Source organism: Taeniopygia guttata, chromosome Z, assembly GCF_048771995.1.
Source record: "Taeniopygia guttata chromosome Z, bTaeGut7.mat, whole genome shotgun sequence".
Lineage (NCBI taxonomy): Eukaryota > Metazoa > Chordata > Aves > Passeriformes > Estrildidae > Taeniopygia > Taeniopygia guttata.
In genome coordinates, this window is record NC_133063.1 from 30,548,543 (window position 1) to 30,564,937 (window position 16,395).

Genomic DNA, 16,395 nt, shown 5'->3' on the forward strand with positions numbered 1-16,395 from the left:
CCACAAAGACTAGCTATAAATCACATCTACATGTGGTTTTATAGACACCTAATTTGCCCATAACTGTTTTCTATATGTTAAGATGTTTTGTACAAAACTTTATAGCCGTAGGAGCAAATTTAGGTGTAGGGTGTTAATCTATAACTCTCTGTGCATGAACATGGATAAAAACCTGTAAAGATGTAACAGCCCAGAGAGATTTTCTGGATGGAAGTTGATAACTGGGTACTGTGTGCCTTCCCACCCTGCAAGCTGGCACCTCTGTACACGGTGTAAGACTTTGCAGAAGTAATGACTGGATGTGATTGGTCACTGGGGTGACTCATAGACTTCATTTCTGAGAAAGTTCAGAGGCATTGATTTATGAAACAGTGATGCAAAGGATCATACTTCGAGCTCTAGGGAAAAACATCAGCAGACAGCATGAATATAAAAGCACATTCTTAGGAGATTTGCTTCTTTGTGCATACTTGAATTCTGTATTGCATTGATTGCAGTCTTTAACATTTGCATTTATTCATCAATGCTCTACTTCTTATCTGGCCCTTTTTTCAAGGAAAGGTATATTCTGCTATCCCTATCCTTTTTTATTGGAATTGCATTGCTGCTCTTTTTTAAAGGGTTTAAATTCTTAGAGTAAATGAATACAGTGATAGAGTGATTCTTGAAGTATTATGTTAATAAAAGTATTAATTTTTTCTTAAACTGTGGTAGATGGTTTAATCCATCTGGTAAATATGTCAGAGCTAAAATTAATATTTGGTTTGATTTTTATTTTATATGCTACTTGATACTTTCTATTATTCAAATCACGTGGATGTGTTATGGTGATATTGCTGGAATTCCCAAATACAAAAATAGCTTCCTGCAGGAAAAACTATTTTCCCATGCTGAAGTATGACCTGTCTGACTTCAGTTTCTTAGATCAAGTTTAAAGGTTACATTTAGTAGTTTGACTATTATTGTAGCTTTATTTGTGCTGTGCTGTGAGTGCAGCTTAATGCAAAGGCTGTGTTGGACCATTGATGACGAGATTTTTTCTGCATTGAAATCTTTGTACAAAATACACCTTATACACTTCTTGTAGTAATACAAATTGAAAAACTGTTGGTCCAACAATTTTAATTGTTAATTGGAACTGGGATTCCAATTAGCTGACCTTCTGTTTAGTAGTAATCAAATATGATGACTGATTAGCTTTATGCAAGACTCTCTCTTAATACATGCAGTCTTTGTAGATTTACTTCCATCATATGTAAAATAATACCTGTAAAGCCCCAAGAAATGGTTTGACAAGCCTCTTAAAAAGGGGCTCACAGTTTTTCATGTACTCAGAGTTAGACACATGGGAGAAATGCTGACAGGATATCCTTAAGCAGTCAAATTAAAAAAGTAAGCTTTAATGCCAACTTCAGAAAAGCAGTGAACTTGGGCAAAAGTTCAAAACAACATACAATCAACATAAAACACTTCACAAAGCATTCATTTGATACCCCATTCAGCTTAGCAGGCTCCAAGCCCATCCAGTTTTAAGTTTCTCCAAACTCCAGTAAGAGGAAATTAGAAGCAAGAGAGAAAGACAGAAAAGCTGTATAAAAGAGCATACACTTCTGGTTCATGGGGTTCAGCTGATTGGAAGTCCAGCAGGAAGTAGAGTCAAGATCTGTGCTTGCTTCATGTCCTGGCTAAACTACACTTCGGCTTTCCTGTGCCCTTTCCCCAGATGGCACTTCCCTCATTGGCTGCTCTGGGGCAAGACTGGGGCTTCAGGGCCAGGTGTGGAGTATTGCCTCTGTCATGCCAGGGAGTGGTGGCCACTGTAGGGCTGGGATACAGGCCCGGGGGGTAGGTGTGCAGGGCAAGGCATCACCTCAACAAAGGCAAAGCCCAACCTGCCCTTTATCCCCACATGTGCCTGAAATGTTTCAGCCAGCAATCCACCCAGTCTCTTGGATACCCTCTCCTGAGTTCATTGCAGCTCACCTTACTTGCTTTTTACTGCCTTGGCAATTAGTTTAAGGTCTTCTGTAGTGTCTACAAAAATTTCTTCTGCAAATTATAGAACCATAGAATGGTTTGGGTTGGAAGGGACCTTAAAAATCATCTAGTTCCAGCCCTTTCTACAATGGAGGGGCTACATCAGTGGACAGGGCTATGGGAAAGGGCTACAGGTGTCATCTATCTGGATTCCTGTAGAGCTTTTGACAGGGTCCCACACAACTTCCTTTTCTCTAAATTGGAGGGAGATGGATTGGATAGGTATACAGTTAGTTGTATGAGGAAGTAAGTGAACAGTCGCATCCAGAGGGTGGTAGCTTAGTGAGGGTCAATGGTTCCAGCGGCAGTCAATGGCAAGGGGTACCCTCAGTGGTCTCTACTGGAAGCAGTGTTATTTAGTATCTTCAGGAATGACACAGACAAAGGGATCAAGTGCACCCACAGCAGATTTGCAGATGACTACAAGCTGAGTGGTGGGATGACACTCCTGAAAGATGGGACATCATTCAGAGGGGATCTGAACAAGCTCAAGAAGTGTACCTGTGGAACCTGGCCTTATGAGGTTCAACAAGACCAGGTGGAGGGGGGCTGGGCTAAATGACCCTTGAAAAGTGCCTTCCAATTAAACTATTTTATGATTCTGTGAAAATAAATAAATAAAAACCCTGAGATTTTTATGTCTTCTTATGTATGATGGGCTTTCAGCTCAGGTATCCTAGCCAAATTTTGCCCAGAGTAGTTAAACATTTTCTTAAATTCAGTTTTCTCCATTTTTCCTATTGAATTTATTTGCTTCATTATACTGTTTGATGGGCTTGAAATGAACTAGAAAAAATGTGATCTGCTAAGTAGGTGAGGTAAATGCTACCATATGCTTTCTTTCTTAAACATTTTTTTAAACTGCTCATATTTATATGAGATCCTAGGAATCCTGTGGTAAAATGCATCCTCATAAAGCTGTTAAAATAGGTTGTACATTTGATGCCTATTAAAGGTAAACATAATGGTTTCGAGGCAAGACCTTCACGGTGATTTATAAAGTTGTTTGTGGCAATAAACTGCAAAGTTTCAAGGTACCACATAAATGTTCTTACTCAGCACTGCACTTGTCAAAAGGTCATTCCTGCTGAGTTTATTTACTCTCTTCTGTCTGACCTTTTTGTGTCATTCTCTGGGTATAAGGTGGGTACAGTCTGCTAAATGTAATTCTGTTTGCAAACAATATAATCAGCTTGTTAAGAACACTTACTGTTAAATTAAAATACCATAGTACTACAAAAAAAAACCCAAAAACCAAAACTCAAAATGCTTCACTGTGTTCAATACAAAGGAAAAGTGTACCAAAGGTGTTGCCAATGATAAGAAACTTTGTTCTTTGACCTCATCAACTGGTTAATTAAAAGCAATGATGCCACTTTATAGTTGATGTTCTGTCTTCTGAGAAGGCCCTATAAATTTGAAATGTCAAGGTTATTTGCTGTCTAGAACTCCAGTCAATGGAAGAGAACTTCAGTAATTTGTCAGGCAAATTATCCTCAGCTTCTGAGAAACGTGGCCTAAATCTGCTACAGTTTGGAAGATTGTGTGATTAAATATTTATTAAACACTTAGGCATTTCTGTTTCTTTTCAGTTGTTCACTGACCATCACGTAATATGCCTGAGCAGTTGTCAGCACAAACTGGTCTTTGAGATTCTAGAGTTTTGCTCTTTCACCAATCACATTAACATGTGTTTTAAAAATTCTTTGCCAACTTACCTTGTTGCTCTTGTCAAAACTTCATGTTGTGCAGAGTAGCACTTACCGGATTGTGTTTATGGTTTCTGTGTTGCCTCTGCTGGGTAAGCATACATTCACAGATGATATGGGATGTCATGAGAGTAAGTCTTATCAAACAGCTTGCTTGAAACTCTGTCATCATAGGGATTCTTCGGGAGAGCATTCTTAACCCTCTTCTGTAAGAATCATTGAAGGGACCTGCCAGCTATTCTCAAGACCTCACTGAGCACTAAAAAAGAAAGAAAGGAACTGCTCATGGAGTATGGAAAGCGAGGGACAAACTCTTGCCACTCTTTTTATTTAAAAGAAAAGACATTTAAAAACCCCATTTTTCTAGGGGTCCACCTTCTTTTCAATTGAAGTGGTGTTGCTGGAGTTACTAGGTAGGAGAGTCCCATGGGCTTCCCCTGAAGGACATCATAAAATGCCACCTGGTCTAAAGCAAATTGTATGGCAGATGTGATGAAATGCTAAAGTGTCAAAATATGTAGGACACTAAATTGTAGTTGGCTGTAGGGTCTTCTGTCAGCAATTCAACTTGCAGCAATACCAGAACTATCAATACAAAATTAATGCATAATTTAATTTGCTCAGCTATGCACTATGCATAGCTGAACAAACGCTGAATTTAATTTTTTATTTTTCTGTTAATGATGGGTAAAGTCATGAACGAGTTTGTGGAGAAACTGTAATGGTTTGAGGTTCATTGAATAGTTATATCATACTTTTTAACAGTAAATGGGGTTTGTGATCTAGTCCTCTAGTATATTCTCATAAAAAAAGTTTATATGGGAGTATGCCATTTTCAAACCTAGGGGATTAAGAAATGAGTAGCATTTTGTTTCTGAAAGCACGTTCAAAAATCAGAGGAATTTCATTGATGGAGCAAGCAGTTACTCTAAAGTGTACTATGATATTCAGATAAATTCCTTATAGAGAAAGTCAGAACTTCCTTCTAATGTGGTTAGTGCTCACAGACACAAGTGTTATACAGTTTATGTTGTATAGCAAACTGTTGTAACACCTTGAGAGTGGATTACAATGAATGTAAAAGTGGAAATATAAAACCATTTGTTCATCTTCACACAGAAAACACCCAGAACAGAAGTAAAAGCAAAATATCAAGTCACTATTGTCATCTGGCTGTATCTTAATTGACTCTTATTCTATTGCTCTCTGAATTTTTTATAAAATCTATTAAATGAGCTCAGGAGATACAGAGAAAGATACTTTTTCTTATCTCCATATTTGCAAGACTTCAGCAAATGATTTTATGAGGGCTAAATAATAAATAGTAATAAATAATAATACTTAAGTGCCAAGTAGTAAATGATTTTTTTTTACAGTCTCCTTTTATCTTTATGCTTTGCTCTCTCTAATTTTATTTGTTACAGTTTACAATTTGCATGAGAAAAATTCAATACTAAATTTTGCCATAGAACCTAAATAAATGAACAATGCCCAGTTTAATTCTGCAATGAAAAGAAGTATCATAATGAATAAAGAAGGCAGGTGGGCAGGAGGCAAATCAGATCCCAAGGCAACAAAGGCCAGCCACAGTGGTTGCAGCAGGGAAAACTAGTAAAGTGTCGTGGTTCGACATGGAAGGGAATTTTCTCAGGAAGTTGGGGTCAAACCAGTTGGTGGCCATGTCAAACCATGACATAAGGCTGGTCCTGGAAAGTATTGATTCAACCATTCATCTGTACTTATGGAAGAAAAACAGTGCATTTTCACTGACTTGTTCCAAACACATTTCTTATCTATCTGTACATGACACTGGTGATTTTACTAATAATCCCACAGAGTAGCCCAGTAGTCCTTAGAGCGAAGGAGACTCTGTGACCCTTGATAATTTTTTGTTTGTACATTATATTGGTTTTTTTCAATTGTACGATTTTTGCAGTAGCAAGAATATTTGTTTTCATTAAGTAGTTCATAACCATTCCTGTGTATGATGACTTGTAAGATAAACATAATAATTACAGCTGGTACATATTGTGAAATGTTTGATGTGTTTTTAGCTGCTGTCTTATTACAACAAAAAAATTTAAAATTAACTCAAGACAACAAAATGTTTTATGCTGGGACTGTCAGAAATTGCTGTTTGAGAGAACTGAGATCAAAGGGAGAGAGCTGGGAATTATTTTGGGTCAGGATTGCAGGCATACTTGAGATACGATGCTGAGCAATCAACAGCATTCTGTCCTTGTAACATTTAGGTTAATTTGAATTAGATTGGTCATTGACATTTTTCTGATCATAAGTGTGTATTTATTATCTCTCAATACAGTGACATTTTCATTGTGACTGAAGGGTGTGAGATTATTTACCAGATGTCAAAAGTGTTTACTTCTTTATTCTTGGAGTCATGTTCTACTGCGGGGAACCGTGAGGAGTTCTTTTAATAATGATGGTTGGTTATAAAAATTAAGCCAAGTAAGGCAACTATTGCATCTGAGATCCATTTATTGGTAATGAGAGAGCAAGATAAAAAGGAGTTACTCTACCAAAGAGGGCTAGAGAAGACAGAGCAAGAAGAGGGAGACAAAACAAAAGGAAAGAGAGGGCATTACCACTGGAGGTGAGGGAGTGCTGTTGATGTCCATGAGGCACGGGCTCAGGCAGGGACAGAGAGATGCAGCAGACAGGTCATTGGTTAAGAGCACAGGGAGGCAGGGCAGATGCAAGGGCAAGCAAGAACCAGCAAGGGCAGGGAAGCCAAAAGCCTGGGCCTAGGGCAAAAGCGTAAGGCTCAAAAAGCCTCCATCAAAAGCAAGTTTTGACAAGGAAGTCTCAAAATACAAGTCACAGAAAAGCCCCTTGCATTACCAAGCCACAAAAGCAAAAGCACAGCCCCAAGCCAAAAGCCCACACTCAAAAAGCGTATTTGAAAAGAATCAAAAGGCAAAGAACTGAACAGCCACCTCGAGCTTCTCGTGTTACTTTTTATGCCCTGGCTCCTCCCAAAGTCTGCCTGCTGACAGGAGACCATTGGCCCAATGTCCCAGGGCAGTTCATTGGCAGAGACCTTTTACCATCTGACTGGAGAGTGTCTCTGGGGTACAGTGTCTGCGGTGTTCCCCTGCTAACTGCCTGTCCCATGTGAGACATTAAATGGTTGCCAAGAGAAGTCAACCTGGAGACAAGGCTTTCCTCCACCTTCTCCTCACTGCCTCCTGGACACTTGCAACCTCTCCCCCACATGCCTCTGACAACCACTGTTGAAGCAAAACAAAACTGAATTGACTCCTCACACTTGGGCAGAGGCTTTGCTTTTATCTTTTCTCCTTTTCTTTCATAATTGTTGTCAAACCCTTAGACAAATGTCTGAATATCCAGGTGCTAGAACAGTTCAGGAGCATTTGCAAATTTTGTACCATTGTACCCATGCTGATATTCTCATGGGATATGAACATTTTGTAAAAAGTAAACTGGAAATATATTTAATTTTGATTGAATTTGCTTTCAAATAGCTAGATTAATTGAATACTTTTTTCTTCTTTTACTCTTTCTTTTTGTGTTCCCTTCTGCCCTTGCCAAAATTATTCTCAGGAGCTTCTTCTGCTGCTTTTCCCCTATCCAAGGAAATACTTACTGCTATTCACATACAGCAAGAAAACAAGAAATTATATAAAGCAAAAATAATTAGTAGGTTCCAAAGAACAGTATCATTGCACTGATGCTACATTTTTACACTGAAGTGTTTAATTTTCATTTTCAATATTCTGATATTTGCAAGTAATTATAGTTAAATAGCTGTGACAATACAAGTAATTAGTTTTTCTTTCTTCATTTCATGACCCCATTATCTATGTTCATACTCTGCTCACTGACTGAATTCCCTTGCCACACTTTCCTGTTTTATTAATTATTAAAAGAATAGTGCCACATAAAATATTGAACTGTTGGCTGACATTAATTTTTTAAATGTAGGCAGAGGAAGAGAGATATTACCAGAAATAATTTCTAGATTTTTAAAATTCTCTAAAAAAAAAAAAAAAAAAAAATTACAATGCCTGGAAATTAACTGGAAGTGCAAAGTCATTTTACGAAATGGCATGAATAGCCTATATGGCATGTACTTAAATATTATTTTTCCATAACTTAATGGCAGTGTTAAATTATTTAATTCATTAGTTATAGGTCAAATCATGCAATTTCAGAAACTAGACCATAACCAGGTGGTATTTAAATTATTTTTCCAGAATATATAATCCAAATATTCCTAGGCGAATCACATCTTCCTTTATGTCTTACCTGTGAATATTTTCCTTTGCTTACACTTTTACTGTCTGTTAGCTCTTAGTTTTTTTGACATTTGGATCTGCCTCAGGATGTGTTCTTTTACAGGTTAAAACTGTTCCTTTTGGATTACAACTGCAACTTATGTGCACTTGGACTTCATTTCAGTTATCTTTTTTAACTGAAGACAAACGTATTTTGCATCCTTTAAGGATAGCAAGGCCTCCTGGTTGGTGGTGTGTTGTTTCTTGCTTTTTTGGAGAAGGTTTTTGGTTTTATTTTTGTTTTCTTCTGGATTTTTTTGCTTCTTGTGCTTGTAAATATTTATACAAGAAACAAACGGGATCATACATGTCCCTCAGGGTCAGTACTGAGGCTTGTACTGTTCAACACCTTTGCTGGTGACAGGGACAGTGGCATCGAGAGCACCTGCAGCAAGCTCCCTGTTGACACCACGCTGTGTGGGGCAGGGACATGCCAGAGGCAAGGGATGCCAGCCAGAGGGATCTTGGACAGGCTTGAAAAGTGGGACTGTGTGCACATCAAGAACTTCAACAAAGTACAAGTGCAAGGCCCTACACCCAGGTCATGGCAATCCCTGACACACCCACAGGTTGGGCAGAGAAGTGACTGAGAGCAGCCCTGTGGGGCAGGACTTGGCGGGGGTGGCTGATGGAAAATGAGCCAGCAGCGTGAGCTCACAGCCCACAAAGCCAGACGTGTCCTGGGCTGCACCAAAAGCAGCGTGGCCAGCAGGGTGAGGGAGGGGATTCTGCCCCTCTGCTCTGCTCTGCTCTGCTCTGCTCTGCTCTGCTCTGGTGAGACCCCACTGCAGTGCTGTGTTCAGTTCTGGTGTCCCCAACATAAGGAGGACATGGAACTGTAGGAGCAAGTCCAGAGGAGGGTCATGAAGTCAATAAAGGGACAGGAGCAGGTCCCCTACAAAGCCAGGCTGAGACAGTTGGGGCTGTCCAGCCTGGGGAAGGGAAGGGTGTGTGGAGACCTCATGGACCTTGCAGGATCTGAAGGGGCCTGCAGGGAATCTGGAGAGGGACTCTTCATCAGGAACTGCAGTGACTTGACAAGGAATAATGGGTACAAACTGAAAGAACTAACCTTAGGCAACCCATTCCAGTGTCACACCATCCTCACAGTAAAAATTTCTTACCAATATGTAATGGAAATTTCCCCTCTTTTCATCTTCTCAGCACTGCAGTGAGGTCCACAGCAGAGCAGGGCAGAGGGGCAGAATCCCCTCCCTCACCCTGCTGGCCACGCTGCTTTTGGTGCAGCCCAGGACACGTCTGGCTTTGTGGGCTGTGAGCTCATGCTGCTGGCTCATTTTCCATCAGCCATCCCCGCCAAGTCCTGCCCCACAGGGCTGCTCTCAGTCACTTCTCTGCCCAACCTGTGGGTGTGTCAGGGATTGCCATGACCTGGGTGTAGGGCCTTGCACTTGTACTTTGTTGAAGTTCTTGATGTGCACACAGTCCCACTTTTCAAGCCTGTCCAAGATCCCTCTGGCTGGCATCCCTTGCCTCTGGCATGTCCCTGCCCCACACAGCGTGGTGTCAACAGGGAGCTTGCTGCAGGTGCTCTCGATGCCACTGTCCCTGTCACCAGCAAAGGTGTTGAACAGTACAAGCCTCAGTACTGACCCTGGGGAACACTGCTGGCCACAGGTCTCCATATGGACATGGAGCTCTTTGCCAAAACCCCCTCTATGCAGCCATCCAGGCAGCTGTTTATCCACCAAATGGTCCATCCATCAACCCTGTGTGTCTCCAATTTAGAGACAAGGACATCCTGTGAAACAGTGTCCAACGTTTTGTGTAAGTACAGGTAGACAGTGTCAATTGCTCTGCCCTTATCCACCAGTAGCTCCATTACAGAAGGTGAGATTTCCCCTCTGTAAAGCCATGCTGGCTTTTTCCATTCACCTCTTTGTTTTCCCTCTGCTTTAGCATGTTATCCAGGAGAATCTGCTACATAATCTTGCCTGGCTGATGAGACTTCTCTGTAGATCTCTAGATATTCTGCTTTCCATTTTTTCAAAAATGTGGTTTCTGTTTCTCTTTTTCCAGTCATCAAAGTCTTTAAAGTCATGCCATCACGGATCAAAGGTTTTGTGACAGCTATCTACTTTTTCAGGCTGTCCACTTGTGACAGTTGCATGGCAGTTATTCCCTCCAGTATTTTAAAAAGAAAGTGCTCTTAAGATGTCACTTTAAATTAAAGCCAAGGTTTTGAACAAGATAATTTATTTATATTCTTGATTTAAATTTCAGTAGCATGCTGAGACTAAATTTACTCAGCCTGTCTTTTCTGGCATCAAGGTAGTAATTTTACTTCACTGCATGAAATTTCTATAAGATACAGAAAACTATTTTGGCTTACAGGTAAAAGGTGCTTGTGCAAACTGGATACTGAGTGAAAGATCTTCCCCTGCCTGTCACTGATCTTCTGTCTGAGGTTGTTTTTACAGTAGCTTCCAGAGAATGCTCTTACTACCTTAAGCACCTTAAAAGCAATTTTTTTCTTAGCTTCTAGAAGGATGGGCAACATAGCAGGATGAGGTTGTACTCCTGCTGAGATTTTTTTTTTGTGCCTTTTGAGTTAAACAAATGGCTAATTTTTTTTCTGGAAAGGTATTTATTAAAGTTGGAGAACACATGACCAGTAACTAGTGCCTGTTTTAAGTAGGAGGACAGATGGTAATTTCTTCCTTCATTCTTGAAAAGTTAAGCAAATTATTCCCAAGCTGACATTCTGATTTTCAAAAGACACTATCAACATTGAGAGGAAGGGATCTTAAGTATTAAGTTTTTTATAGAAGCCACAGAAAAGTATATTATGCCTCTGCCTTTTTTGAGATGCCTGTAGAACAGGAAGAATTATTTAGTGTGCTCTGTGAGACAGATGGACTAACTTTTTTGAATTCTTTGTGATGCATTATTTTCCAAGTATAATTTTGCATAAAGTTGTGTTTTCTTTAGCAAGTAAAAATGGTGAGAGTAAATCTTGTAAGAGCAGTGATGAAGAAATTAACATAGAAAAGGTAGAAAGATACTGATATTAAGGAGAGGACTTAGAGCTTTCTGCTAGACCTCCAGTTCTGTTATTTAAAATAAAAGCAGAAATCAGTTTCCTGTCTTTACTGACTTAAAAATTTTTAAGATTTTAAACAGTAGGTCTTTGACCCCATCAAGGCAATACTTTTCCTCCTATCAATTTTGAACAGCTGAACAAGATCAGCTGGGTCTTCAGTTGCCTGGAGCATGTCCAAGGAAGGCTCAGGAAGAAAAACTGCCCCGAGTAACACTGAAGGGTCACAATTTTTACTGTGGTTCAAATCCTTTGTAAATGCTCAAAGGCTGTAGCATTTGCTGCAGGAATGGTGCACTGGCAGATAAGCCAGTGTTAAGTTAGTGTAATAGTTTGTGAGAATTGCTGAAATTCAGACTTTTTGAAGCAGAAATCTTGAGTTACAGATAGAAATGCAACTTTATTTTATGTGTTGCTTCCTACTTCTGATGGCTTGGAAATTAAATCCCCAGAGACTCCTTTGCACTTAGAGAGAATAGATACACTAATTTCAGTGTCTTGGATGAATTCCAGTGAGTAATTGCATTCAGATTATCTAAATTCCTCTCTAGTTTGAGTTGGTTGAGATAGTTGCCATCTTCTTTCTTGTTATTTTGGTGAGCAATATTAAACTGGCTGCTGTTTTTTCAACTTGTCATTTCTGTATTTTGTTAGAAATTGATATTCAAAGTGTGCATATGATTTTGAAATTACTTTGAAGCAAAAACTAACAAGTTGTTGTATTGTGGTATCTATCATTTTATGGAGAAGTGCTTCTAAAATATCATAATTGTTATTTTGAAATAACTTAAACAGGATATTTGAACTGAGATTTTGAAGTCTGGTGTAAGAGATAGTGTGATTTTGTTTAAATTAACTGTATGAATATTTCTGTAAATTTTAACTAAATTTGTTCAGCTGGATTTCAGATACACAGGTGACAGATAAAGAATTAGTGCACATAAGTAATACAGGAACTTGGATGAGATCGTTGCAATATGGTATCTGAAATTATTAACTGCACAAAAGACAATACAAATTTAGACCTCTTGGTGAAAACTTAAATAAGTGATCTTCCTACCCAGTCAAGTCTGAGGACAAGTAAATGTTTCATTTGTCCAGGCATTTTTTTTCCAAGAAGATATCTTCCTGTGTCTGAAATCTTTAGTAACTATACTAATTTTTTTTGGTTTCTGTATTGCTTCTGCTTTGTTTTATCATCCAGTTTATGCTCTGAGTGGGTAGAGTATTGTTTTTTTATTGGTTCAGTAAATGTACCTAGTTTCAGATGGGAGCTTTGGTGAGTCTGTCCAATTTGCAGTGGACAAAGACTACCCTGACTGTATTTCGGGTGACTAGGGATCTTTTATTTAGATTGTGCTGCTTTAAAGAGTAGGATAAAATGCATGCTGAAAGAAGCCAAAGAGACAAACTGTAGCTGGCAGTTTTCTTGATCAGGTATTCTTCCTCTGATGTCCACCACTCTCTATGGTATTTTAATCTTATCCCAGGGAATATGTAATTTTTCAGAAAAATGGATGGGAACACTTGTTTCCATCCTTTCTCTTTCTTCTTTTGAAAGAAGAAACTTGGTTGCTGTTGCTGTTAGTACTGGAAAGTGGCACTTTTGTGCCTTGTCAGATGTTTGAGAGCTGCAGTTCACGGCTGCAGTTAAATTTTGGCTCCATGGTTGTGTGGCAGTATGCAGGTCCCTTTTCTTTATAGAAATTGTCTTGCAGTCATTGATAGGTTTTCTTTCTCTGGAATGTAGATTATTTCAAATGTTTTTGAGCGTGAGACCCAAGGAATGAAGTATAGATGCGATCAGGCAGAACTATTCCTAAATTCTAGGAAAAAAAGCCTCAAGGCGCTATCTAAGGAGGGGGAAGCCAGTGGGTCTGCAGGTGCTCCAGCAGGTGTTTTTAGCTTCTGAAGAGATACTCCATGAGGAATGTAGCTGTCAGCTGTTGAGAAAAAGTGTGAATATATGTCTGCTTTGCTGCTCAGGACATGTGTTGGAGAAATGATGGACTGAGTTCATACTGTTTTTTGATACCTAGGTAGAAGTTTCTAAGTAGGGACCACTTCTTCCCGCATAGTTTTCTGTGTGCTTCAAATAACTAGGCTTCCTACTCTGTTGTGGTGAAGATCTCTACGTGGTCATGGAGAGAAGGCATAAAACAAAAGCAAACCTTGAGAAGTAACAAATGAAAATGTTATCTTATTTTTCTTTTCATTACCTACACTGATGTCTAAATTCTATTTTTTCCCTTGTAAGTAATTTTATTCTCTTTGGTTTTTCCATACCACATTGAAGAAGGTAGGTGAGAAAGGCTTAATTTTTCTGAATTTTCCTATATTTGCATAAGTTAAGTTTTTATAGCTAACTTACTTTTCCTTTCCAGAATGTCTTTTGCTCTTTTCTTGTTTCCTTTTTTTGATTTTACTATTTTAAATTTCCATTAAATTGGGATAGGTGAAGCATTGGAATTTCATCTTACTCATTTATGTAATTAAATGAGTAAGGTGAAATCTTCAGCAGTCTGGAGTTTTCCTTTTATGAATGGGATATCTTGAACTTTAAGGAATGGGTAATGGCTTGTAAGAGAGATGAAGGAAAATGAAATATTTCAAATAAAAGGAAAAATGAGAAAAGTGAAGGAGGAAAGGATTGAATAAAGTGAGAAATTATAAAAGACTTCTGGGAGGCAAAATGGGAGCAATATTATGGCCATGGGGATCGCTTAATCATTTTTTCAAGAAGAAAAATAAAAGACAGTTGATGGTATGAGTTAAAAAAAAAGAAAATTAATTTACTCTTTTATAAGGATGTGTCTGGGTTTTTTGTATTGCACTACAATGTTGTTGGGAAAAGAACTGAAAATTTTTGGTGAAGAATACTGACAATGTTGCTAAAACATTGTTGGTTCTGCAAATTGCATTTTAGATATATGTGGAGATGGAAATCTTAGGAATAAAGGAATAATATCTGAATTTTCACACAGAGTCAAATAGTATAAATTCTGTGTTGTTTCAACCACTGTTTAAAAAGCTGGTAAAAGCTTTTGGAGCTGTTGGTTAAATTAAATTTCCTTTTCTTAAAATAGTTATACCATGTTACCCATTGTCCTGCCCGTTTATTTTACTAGAGTTTGCTATTTTTCAGGTGCAGTTAAAACCCAGTATTTCAAGTCAATATGTAATTCGTACACAACCAACAAACACCTGTCTCTCTACTCTTGAATGTGCAGCTGTTGCTCTTTCCATCATGGAAAAAAATAAGAGTATACAAGAGGTATGTAAACTTAAATACCTGAGTTTTTCTTTTATGTATGGTAGAAGGGCAGCAAAGGTACTTAGCTATTAATGTAAAACTTAATAGTTAAAATCTTAATGACATTTGTAATAGTTTTGTTGAATAGCAAACTAAAACAAGAATGCAGCAATGGATACCATTTTTCATTTATTAGCTTTAGATTGTTCAAAGTACTGTGACTCTTTCATGTTGTGCTCCAAAAGCGAACACAACAAAGTGATCTTTAACTCTGAAAAACCTAATTCATTTTGTGACAGGAAATAAAGTAGGTTACTGCATGGAAAGAAATAAATTGTTTTCTCCAAAAACTAGACAGCAGAGATGATCTGACTACCCTCTCACAGCTGTCTTGAAGATTAAATGCTTTTTAAAGCCAGGTCCTCTGATATCCTGCACTCCTCAGCCATGGAATGTAACCCACTGGGTTATGTCTGCCTACCAGCCAGCTCACAACTCTTACATGTCACTGGAGGAATTTGAGACTTAATAGTTCTTGAGTTTAAGTTTATCCCAGGTCAGAGAATACTAATTGGACATTAGCCTTTCCTTGTATATTGTGATCTCACTAGTCTGTGATGGAAGAGGTCATTAAGAAAATATCCTTTTTAATCTTTTGTTGCTGATATTAGCAATATCAATTTAATAAGCCCTCTGAAAAACACCTACAAGTACTTTTACACCACAGAGCCAAGTCTGCAATTCAATTGTGTGTCCAGAATTTAGTAGTGAATGATCTGTGAAAAAAGTTTTAAGCTCATCCATGTACCCCCTACGTGCTAGCCTTCACCCTGAAGCGCTCATACTGCTCTCCATCAGCTACCTAATATTTTTGTACTCAACATATGCCTACTAAAAAAGATGCCCAGGTCAAAAATTGCTCCTGCAACTGGCATAATATATAGTATGCCACCTCTGTGTCTGCCTCTGTGACACTAGACTCACCTTAATATTAAATTATTGGATATAAAACCCAGACTTGGACAAAATGTATGGACACACAAGTAAATAAGGTTCAGAAATTGGAACTCAAAGTAAAGATGGTTTTCAAGAAACTTGTGTATATATGTGGGGTTTTATACTTACTTTTTCCTTTGCTATGCTAGGACAACATATTTTTCCTTCACTAGGACTTCTGTCTTACAGTGAATGCTTAGTTAATGTCTATAGTTCTATATTCATATGAATATAGGCCTATATTTGGACTCACCCTTACTACTGAGAATTGGGTCAGCCTACTTCTCAAAGACAAAATTTCTGTTTTCTCTAAGCATTGCAGAGAGAAACATTACATTCATGCATTTTTTATACCATCTCTGAACTGAGTGCTATTCCCAGCATATGAGATAGTGAACTGAAGTTGAGAGCCATGGAAATTAAAAATGTGCACTTGGTTTGATACCCAGTATGTCACTTGATTTTCCTGTGTGCCCTTAAGAGTAATATTTTTCTCAGTAGAATCTCAGGTTCTGCTGACTGCAGTTACACATACGATTGCTTTACACATCTGCACATGGGGCCCCCCTGATTTAGCCAGGCAACCAGCAAATGCAGAGTCTACAATTAGGAACCACTTGAGATAAATTTGGTTTGTATGGCTTCATTAATCTTACACAATATCTCTGGGCAGAAGCATGGACACAGTTGAGTCTCCAGGATTGCAGTCCAGCTGCCTTGATCATGAGCCCCTCCTCTCTTCCTAAAACCCTGCCTCAAGGGATTTTTGTGCAAGCACTTGACAGCTTAGTTATTGTGATTTGTTGACCAAGCCACAGTAATTGATTGTAGTCCATTGCAGAGGTCAAGTCAAAGCCATAACTTACAGTAATGTGGCTGGGGCTGAAGTCAAGATTGAGTGGTTCCAAAGGAAGGAGTGAGGGATGGCACTACGGAGGTGTTGTATGACTGCTCTGTGGTTCTTTTCAGTACATCTTCTATTCAGGTCCGCCTTTCATGTCTCCAAAGGGTATATTTTAA

At 38.6% G+C, this 16,395-nt stretch overlaps 1 protein-coding gene across 1 annotated transcript in view; it reads left to right on the forward strand.

Moving 5' to 3' along the window:
- DTWD2 (DTW domain containing 2) overlaps window positions 1–16,395 on the forward strand; it is a 72,855-nt gene that overhangs the window by 39,632 nt on the left and 16,828 nt on the right. Inside the window, exon 5 of the mRNA XM_030257983.4 lies at window positions 14,272–14,400. Coding sequence (XP_030113843.1) covers window positions 14,272–14,400 — 129 coding nt within the window. The remainder of the gene's footprint in view (window positions 1–14,271; window positions 14,401–16,395) is intronic.